General features: G+C 41.0%; 1 protein-coding gene across 2 annotated transcripts in view; it reads left to right on the forward strand.

Moving 5' to 3' along the window:
* Positions 1 to 5,705, forward strand: part of LOC132378556 (mitochondrial calcium uniporter regulator 1-like) — a 64,083-nt gene extending 58,378 nt beyond the window's left edge. For both annotated transcript variants that reach the window (XM_059945552.1, XM_059945551.1), the window contains one exon: positions 4,018 to 5,705. In XM_059945552.1, the coding sequence (XP_059801535.1) occupies positions 4,018 to 4,073 (56 nt within the window). In that variant the 3' untranslated portion in view covers positions 4,074 to 5,705. The remainder of the gene's footprint in view (positions 1 to 4,017) is intronic.
* The last annotated feature ends 4,168 nt before the right edge of the window (positions 5,706 to 9,873 follow it).

Below are 9,873 nucleotides of genomic sequence, written 5' to 3' on the forward strand. Positions count from 1 at the left end.
TGCTAACCTTGCTTCATATGACTTGTTCTCCAAACCAGGCAACATACTGGAAAATCTCCTCTGCACCCTCTCCATAGCTTCCACATCCTTCCTATAATGAGGTGACCAGAATTGAACACAATACTCTAAACCTGAGCAGCAACCTTGAGGGATGTATGGGTTTGAACACCAAAGTCCCTTTGTTCATCCACACTCTTAAGTAACTGACCATTAATCCTGTACTCAGCCTTCTGGTTTGTCCTTCCAAAATGCATCACCTCATACTTGTCCGGATTGAACTCCATCTGCCATTTTTCTGCCTAACTCTGCAGCCTGTCTATATCCTCTTGTAACCTTCGACCACCTACAGCTCCATCCACAACTCTTCCAATCTTTGTGTCATCTGCAAACTTACTCACCCATACTTCTGCCTCTACATCCAGGTCATTTATAAAAATCACAAATAGCAGGGGTCCCAGGACAGATCCCTGCGGCACTCCACTAGTCACTGACCTCCAGGCAGAATACTTTCCTTCCACAACTACCCTCTGCTTTCTTCCTTTAAGCCAATTTTTTTATCCATATAACCATATAACAATTACAGCACGGAAGCAGACCATCTTGGTCCTTCTAGTCCGTGCCGAACGCTTACTCTCACCTAGTCCCACTGGCCCGCACTCAGCCCATAACCCTCCATTCCTTTCCTGTCCATATACCGATCCAATTTTACTTTAAATGACAATACCGAACCTGCCTCTACCACTTCTACTGGAAGCTTGTTCCACACAGCTACCACTCTGAGTAAAGAAATTCCCCCTTGTGTTACCCTTAAATTTTTGCCCCCTAACTCTTAACTTATGTCCTCTTGTTTGAATCTTCCCTACTCTCAATGGAAAAAGCCTATCCACGTCAACTCGATCTATCCCCCTCATAATTTTAAATACCTCTATCAAGTCCCCCCTCAACTTTCTACGCTCCAAAGAATAAAGACCTAACTTGTTCAACCTTTCCCTGTAACTTAGGTGCTGAAACCCAAGTAACATTCTAGTAAATCCTCTCTGTACATAATAGCCAAGGTTCCACTGATCTCATGCCTCATGACTTTCTGGATGAGTCTCTCATGAGGGACCTTGTCAAATGCTTTGCTGAAGTCCACGTAGACTACAACCACTGCCCCACCCTCATCAATTTCTTTTGTTACCTCTTCAAAAAATCTCAAATCAGGCTCATGAGGCGCGATCTTCCCTTCACAAAGCCATGTTGACTATCCATGAGTAGACTGTACTTCTCCAAATGCTCGTAGATCCTATCTTTAAGAATCCTTTCCAGTAGTTTGCATACCACCGACGTAAGACTCACCGGTCTATAGTTCCCAGGTTTCTCCCTATTACCTTTTTTAAACAAGAGAACTACATTTGCCATTCTGCAGTGCTCTGGCACTTCCCCTGAAGCCAAAGAGGATTCAAAGATCATAGCTAATGCTCCTGCGATCTCTTCTCTCAATTCCCACAACAACCTGGGGTGTATCATATCCGGCCCTGGAGATTTAGCAACCTTAATGTTTTTAAGAAGATCCAGCACTACTACTTCCTTAATCTCCACATTTTCCAGCACACAGGCCCACTCTACTTCGACCTCATCCTGGTCAAGATCCTTTTCACTTGTGAATACTGAAGCAAAGTATTCATTTAGGACCTCCCCAACCTCCTCTGCCTCCAGGCACATGTTGCCCTCTTTATCCTTTAGAGGTCCCGCCTTCGTTCTCGTCATCCTCCTATTCTTCACATACGCATAGAACGCTTTGGGGTTCTGCTTAATCCTACATGCCAAGGCCTTCTCATGCCCCCTTTGAGTTCTTCTAAGTCCTTTTTTTTAGCTCCTTCCTGTCTACCCTATATTTCTCATAAGCCCCTCCTACTTCCTGCTTCTTATAATATGCTTTCTTATTCCTCTTGACGAGTTGCCTCACTTGTTTCGTCAGCCATGGTTCCCTTTTCCTACCATTTGTTCCTTGCCTCAGTGGGACAAACCTATCATGCTTGGGTAGACCATAGAACCATAGAACACTACAGCACAGTACAGGCCCTTCAGCTCAACAAGACCAGAATTAAAGTGCAAAGTTTTCAAAAGATTGCAAGGATGGAAAATAACTTTAAAAAAACAGGTATGAGCAAGAACATAGTAACTACTGAATGTAAGAAATGGCACCCGAGTTCTGATAAGCCCAAACTCAGAACAGAATAAGATTAAGCAGTTAAGCACTTTACCATTTCGTCTGATTTTATCCCTTTCCATAGCTATGTTGAAGCTAAGGGAGTTGTCCCCCTCACCAAAATGGTCCCCCACCAAGAGGTCTGTCACCTGACCAGGTTCATTACCCAGAACTAGATCCGGTATAGCCTCTCCTCTCATCGGCCGGTCCACAAACTGTGTCAGAAATCCTTCTTGAACACACCTGACAAATTCAGCCCCATCTATCCCCCTTGCACTCAGGAGGTGCCAGTCAATATGAGGGAAGTTGAAATCATCTATAACTACTACCCTGCATTTCCTGCACCATTCTAAAATCTGCCTGCTTATCTGCTCCTTGGTGTCCCAAGGGCTATTTGGGGGCCTATAGACTGCTCCCAGCATTGATTGATCCCTTCCTATTTCTGACTTCCACCCAGACTCGTGGACACTCCTTCTGCAGCGACCTCCCTTTCTATAGCCATGATACTATCCCTGACCAGCAATGCCACTCCCCCCACCCCTGTTTCCTACCCCTCATCCTGTTCCTTTTAAAACACCTGAACCCAGGGACTGCATCATCCAATCCTGCCCTTGCTCCAACCAAATTTCAGTAACGGCCACAACATTGTAGTTCCACGCTCTAAGTTCATCCTCCTTTTTCCTAATGCTCCTAGCATTGAAATAGACACATTTCAACCCCTTTAACTGGCTACAATTATGTTCTGTCCCCTGCCTGTCCTTCCTCATCAACTCAGAATTCATAGCATTATGCCCTTGTCCTTCTACCTTAATCCCTGCACTCACATTCTGATTCCCACCCCCCTGCCAAACTAGTTTAAACCCTCCCCAGCAGCTCTATCAAACCTGCCCGCCAGGATGTTGGTCCCCCTGGGATTCAAATGCAACCCGTCCTTTTTGACCAGTCTTATTCTGTACTGAGTTTGGGCTTATCAGAACTCGGGTGCCTATTTCTTACATTCAGTAGTTACCATGTGCTTGCTCATACCTGTTTTTTCAAGTTATTTTCCATCCTTGCAATTGCACTTTAATTCTGGTCTTGTTTGTCTATTAAATGTAATTGCTCCACCCAATGTGGCTATGAGTTCGCCACCTAAATCCTGTACACAAAACCCCTTTTTCTCATAAAACATAATACCTCTTCAACTATTTGATTATCAGTCACTGTATTTCTTCATGACTTGGAGCATTTTGGATCTTTGCTAAAGCTGCAATGTCAATTTAATTTGATAACTGTTGTGTATACCTCTTGTATGTTTGGAAGCAGTGATGAGATGGAGGGAAAATAAAGGTAGAGTACAATTCAAAAGTCCTTTGGTCAAAGCTATAAAAACCAAATGAAAGAAAATCACTACATAACAGTTGGCTGCTTAAGTGCTTCTAATCAAATGATAATGTGGCAAAAGATTTATTTTTCAGATTTTTCTGAATTTGCACATAACCTTCAGAATTTCTCTTTATTTTGGTCTCAATTTTAGTAGTGACTCTCTGCTCCCTTTCAAACTTGCTTAGGACATTGAGTTGATGCTACTTTTCATCCTAATCAGAGCAGGTAGTTATTCCATAAAGCTATGTTGGTGCAACAGATTCCCTCTGCCTAATGGAGATTTGGGGGGGGAGGAAGTTTTGAGTTTACAAAGATGATTTTGTAAAGGAAGAGTCCAGCATGTGAACACAGCTCCCTGGTCAATATGAATCATGCACAACAGGGATTCAGCTTTTTAAAATATTAACTGAAATGATTGGCATATAGTATTGATCTTTATCTGGGTGGATACTTCCTTGCAGGTTCAGTTTTCACATGCCTCACCGTCGTGCTTGGATTTTATCGTCTTTGGGTGTGAAATTTAATCCCTCACTGGATCTTCATTCTGAAAGGATTAGGAAGAGGATCTGCAAGCAAGAAAGACAATCTTTTGAAATGCTGCAAGGAGCCAAGAAATTTGCATATTGATTAAATAACTGTATATCTGTTAAGAGTTTTAAAAGTTAAAGAATATTAAGCCTTACAAATTTATTTTGAAATTTATTCAACCACTAATGCATACTGAGATGTTGCTGAAAATTTTGTACTAATTCATTTTGTTATTTTTTAACAAATGTATTTACCAAATGGTGTCAAGTTCTATTGGGGAACAACAAATTGAATTATAAAGGTATCCACAGTTGCCAAGTGATACATAGTGTCAAGCTGCTAGTGCCTCTTAATTACTAGTCTGTAAACAAGATGTGCTTCCAAACAATAAGCAGTGATTGCTGATTTATAGCAATATTGTGGAAATTTGATGTCTAACCACAACAGTCAAAAAGACTTGAGAACCCCAATTTTCTGATTAATCTTGACTTGTTTCCAATATTTGAGGCCCAGCATGACTGTACTTGACTTATTGATAAACAGTCACTAGCTGGTGCTGGGATTAGGCTTGCTTGTATCAAAATATTTAATGGATCACCCGAGCATATCATTGCTTGTGGTTAAGATGATATGAGAATCATGCAAAAAATTCAAATAGAGAAATAGGGCAGACATGTGTGCCAGTTTCATTAAAAAATTGTACAGATTTTGATGATGAAAATCCAGACAATATATACAAGAGCATGCTGGAAAAACATCCAACCAGACTATCGGAGCTTAGAGTTGCATGTCAACTTGTCCGTCCAAACATTCGTCTGCAGATAAAACTTTGTTTCATCTTGAAAATATTTCCATCTGTTATTCAAGTTTAAATTTTAAGACTAATATATCAGGGGAAATTCTTACTCTTTGGAGAGGAGGAGGATGAGAGGAGACGTGATAAAGGTATACAAGATATTAAGAGGAATAGATAAAGTGGACAGCCAGCGCCTCTTCCCCAGGGCACTACTGCTCAATACAAGAGGACATGTCCTTAAGGTAAGGGGTGGGAAGATCAAGGGAGATATTAGAGGAAGGATTTTTTTACTCAGAGAGAGTGGTTGGTGCGTGGAATGCACTGCCTAGGTCAGTGGTGGAGGCAGATACACTAGTAAAATTTAAGAGACTACTGGACAGGTATTTGGAGTTTAGTCGGCACAACATTGTGGGTCGAAGGGACTTTTCTATGTTAAGACCTTGCATCTGGTCTGGGAGTGCTGGGTAAGTGTTGTGCCTCTATATATACACTGGAGATCAATTATTTTCTGTGCAGATTTTTCTGCCTTACATTAATGTGGAGGATGAGTGAGATTGACCTTCAGCATCAAGTCTAAATAGATTTGGGACTGCAGATCCAATAAGATAAAACCACTTTAATATATATTACTTTGAATGCACTGATACAGCCAGATTAGGAATTTTAATCTACAGTTCATATTTTAAATTTGGAACTTTATTTTTATCTCTGGCCCCAGTGAAACAAAATAATACTTTCTGTCATTTTGTTGCCTCCGTTTTATTTTATCCTTTCATTTGTAATGTTTGTAAGATCAGCAATTAAAAATAAATTACTTTAACAGGACCTGGTTTTTGCAGCCTTGAATTAACTTTTGTCTTTTTTAAAAAAAAGTCAGGAGCCTTTATTATTGATCTGTAATCTGACCAATACCCTGATTGGAGTTATTTACAGGCCTCAGAACAGTAGCAAGGATGTGGTCTACAAATTACAGTGGGAGATAGAAGAGCAATTCAAAAAGGTAATTTTATAGTAGTAATGAAGGATTTCAATTTGAAGATTGGGGAAAATCAAGCTGATGCTGGATCCCAGGAGATAATTTGTGGAATGCCTCTGAGATGCCTTTTCGAGCAGCTTGTGGTTGAGCCCATGAAGTGATCAGCAGTTCTGAACCAAATTTGATTAGGTAAAGGAATTCTTGGGAAGCAAGTGATCATAATATGATGGAATTCATTGTGCAGTTTGAGAGGGAGAAGCTAAAGTTAGATGTATCAGTATCACAGTTGAGCAAAAGGGAATTACAGAGGCATGAGCAAGGAGCTGGCCAACGTTGATTGTAATGGGTTATTAGTAGGGATGATGGCAGAGCAGCAATTGCTGGAGTTTGTAGGACCAATTTGGTAGGTGCAGGATATATACATCCCAAAGAAGAGGATGTATTCTAAAGGCAGGTTGTCATAACTGTGGCTGACAAGGGAAGTCAAAGCCAACATAAAAGCAAAAAGAGAGACCATATAATAGAGTAACAATTAGTGGGGAGATCGAGGATTGGGAAACTTAAAACCAACACAAGGCAGCTAAAAACCATGGGGAGGTTGAAGATGAAATATGAAGGTAGGTTAGCCAATAATATCAAAAATGATACTAAAAGTTTACAGATAAGTAAAAAGCAAGAGTAGATGTTGGATCGCTGGAAAATGATGATAGGTAGTAATAGGGACAAGGAAATGGTGAACGGACTGAATAATTATTTTGTGTCAGTCTTCACGGTGGAAAATTCTCGTATTATGCCTTAAGTTCGCCGGAGTGTGAAGGGGCAGAAGTGACTGCAATTGCTATTAGTAGGGAGATGATGCTGGAAAATTGAAAAGTCTGAAGGTAGATAAGTTGCCTAGACCTGAGGGTTCTGAAAGGGATACTTGAGAGAATGTAGAGGCATTAGCAATGATCTTTCAAGAATCAATAGATTCTGACACAGTTCCGGAGGACTGGAAAATTGTAAATCTCACTCCATTCTTTAAGAAGGAGAGAGAGAGAAGAAAGGAAAGTATAGGCCAGTTAGCCTGACCTCAGTGGTTGGGAAGATGTCGGGAGTCAATCATTAAGAATGTGGTTTCACGGTATTTTGAGGCACATGATAAAATAGGGAAGTCAACATTTCCCTTAAGGGAAAATTTTACCTGACAGATCTGTTGGAATTCTTTGAAGAAATACAAACATGGCAGACAAAGAATCAGTGGACGTTGCGTACTTGGATTTTCAGAAGACTTTTGACGAGGTGCTGCACATGATGCTGCTAAACAAGATAAGAGCCCATAGTATTACAGTAAATATACTAGTATGGATAAAGAGTGGGGATAAAGGGATCCTTTTTGGATTGGCTGCTGGTGACTAGTGGTGCTCCATGGGAGTCTGTGTTGGAACTGCTTCCTTTTACATCATATATCCATGCTTTGGATGATGAATTTGATGGCTTTGTGGCCAAGTTTGTGATAATACAAAGATAGGTGCAGAGGTTGGTAGTATTAAGGAAGCACAGAGGCTATAGAAGGACTTCGACAGATTAGCAGAATGGGCAAAGAGGTGGCAGATGGAATACAGTGTCAGGAAGTGTATGGTCATGCACTTTGATAGATGGAATAGACTATTTTCTAAACAGAGAACATTCAAAAATCTGAGGTGTAAAGGGATTTGGGAGCCCTGCAGAATTCCCTAAAGGTTAATTTGCAGGTTGAATTGGTGGTGAGGAAGGTAAATGCAATGTTAGCATTCATTTCAAGGAGATTAAAAAAGCAAAGATATAATGCAGAGGCTGGTTCACTGATGAAGCCTCACTTGGAGTATGCAATACAGCTTTGGGACCCTTATTTAAGAAAAGATGTGATAACATGAGAGTAGTTCAGAGGAGGTCCATGAGAAGGGTTTTCATGACAGCAGCGATTTGAAGGTTCTGGGCTTGTACGCAGTGGAATTTAGAATCTCATTGAAAATTGAATGACCAAGGTAGAATGGATGTGAAGAGGATGTTTCCTTTGGCTGGGCGAGTCTAGGACGAGGGGACACCCTCAAAATAGAGGAACTAAATAGAACAGATGAGGAATTTCTTTAACCAGAGGGTGATGAATCTGTGGAATTCAATGCTATGGGCAGCTGTGAAGGCCATGTAATGGGGTACATTTAAGGTGGAGATTGATAGGTTTTTGATCAGTCAATGCAGGAAAAGTTATAGGGACAAGGCAAGAGAATGGAATTGAGAGGGAAGTGGTACAGCCATGGTGAAATGGCAGAGAAGAGTTAATGAGCCAAATGGTCTAATTCTGCTCTGGTATCTTCCGGGTTTATGTTGTGTAAATGGTTGTGATTATGACCATTTAAGCTGTTAGTAGCTTGTTCTCGTAGTAAACAAGCCACTGTTTATTCCAAATTATATAATCTAAAGATGCAAACATTGTGGAAGATTTGTCAATTTTTTTAACAAACTGAACTAGTGTAGAGTTTGAAACAAAATCCATCATTTACAAAAGTACACTCAAAGGCATTTTTTGGTACACCCTATGCTCGTTATATGCGTCTTCAGACTATATGGATTCACAGTTATGCAAGGAACCTGTTTCTACCAACGTCTCCTTATATGCGTCCAAAACTCACAGTTGGCCCTGCTTTCCCACCAATACAAGTCATGCGCGTACGCCTCACAGTCTCACTCCCGCCAGTCTTCTATTGGTTTTGGTAAGGTGTGGATGTGCGATCTTGTGCTCTTAAACTTTTGTTGGTTTTACCTACGGTGCAGTGATTTTGTGCTTGAAGTATTTAACTATGCCTCCTAAGCGTCCGATGTCATGTCCTGGGCCATCAGCCGAGCGACAGAGAACCGCTTTAACAGTTTTTTAAAAAGTTGTAAATTATAAACAGCGGCATCAGGTAAAGCCCATCCTAAATATTTGGACAGCATTCATCATATTACAGCGTGTTTCCTGCCGCCTCACACAACATTGCTGATTCAACCACGACCAAGGTGTGATCCACATTCAAGGCGTTTTATTTTACGGCGATCTATCTCTCAGATGCTGCAAGCAACAGACGATTTTGAAAATCCCGGGAGTTTACCAACGGTGAGGGAATGATGGACGTCAGAACACTTGGCACAAATGGCGATGGACATGGACCCAAGTTTAGAACGGAGTCAGCACTTCAGTTGGTGCCTGCCGTCAGCCCTTCTTCCCTACAAGCAAATTTATGCTGAAAAATAAAATGCTGCTAAGCAAACAACCCTCACCACTTTATTCAAACCGGTGTCATCTCCTGCTGCCGGCAGTTCTAAGAGTTCTGTGAGTCTTCCTTCACTCCTTGCTGTGCTTGATGATCCTGACGACCCACAACCATTCACCTTATCCATGTAAAGCTGCCCGACACCACAGCAACCACTCATCTCCCGGAGCGAGCACACCTGCCGCTATTGGTGAGTGTGGTATCATTTTATTACATTGAATATTACCTTAAATTGATGAAATATAATACAAAATCTTGCCTTGTGGTACTGCTTTTGTGTTGTATTGGTATGAAAATGTGAGTAAATTACAGATTAAAACATATTTAGGAAGCCCTCTGGAACGCATCCCTATTTTCTTCATTTAAATAATTTCACATTATGCGGCAACTGCAAAGAACGTACCCCCCCCCCCGCATATAACGAGGGTAGGGTGTATATCTGTTCATTAATGCAAGTATCTAATTAGCCAATCATCTGGCATCAACTGATTGCATTAAAGCATTGAGTCAGTATGCTTTAATGCATCATGGTCAAGAGGTTCAGTTGTTCAGGCCAAACATCGGAATGGAGAAGAAATATGATCTAAATGACTTTGACTGCAGAATGATTGTTGGTGCTGGTGGTTTGAGTATTTCAGAAACTCCTGATCTGGCATTATCACGCACAAGTCTCTGGAATTTATAGAGAATGGTTTGCAAAACAAATAAAACATCCAGTGAGAGGCAGTTCTGTGGGCAAAATGCC

The sequence above is a fragment of the Hypanus sabinus genome, chromosome 20 (assembly GCF_030144855.1).
Source record: "Hypanus sabinus isolate sHypSab1 chromosome 20, sHypSab1.hap1, whole genome shotgun sequence".
Lineage (NCBI taxonomy): Eukaryota > Metazoa > Chordata > Chondrichthyes > Myliobatiformes > Dasyatidae > Hypanus > Hypanus sabinus.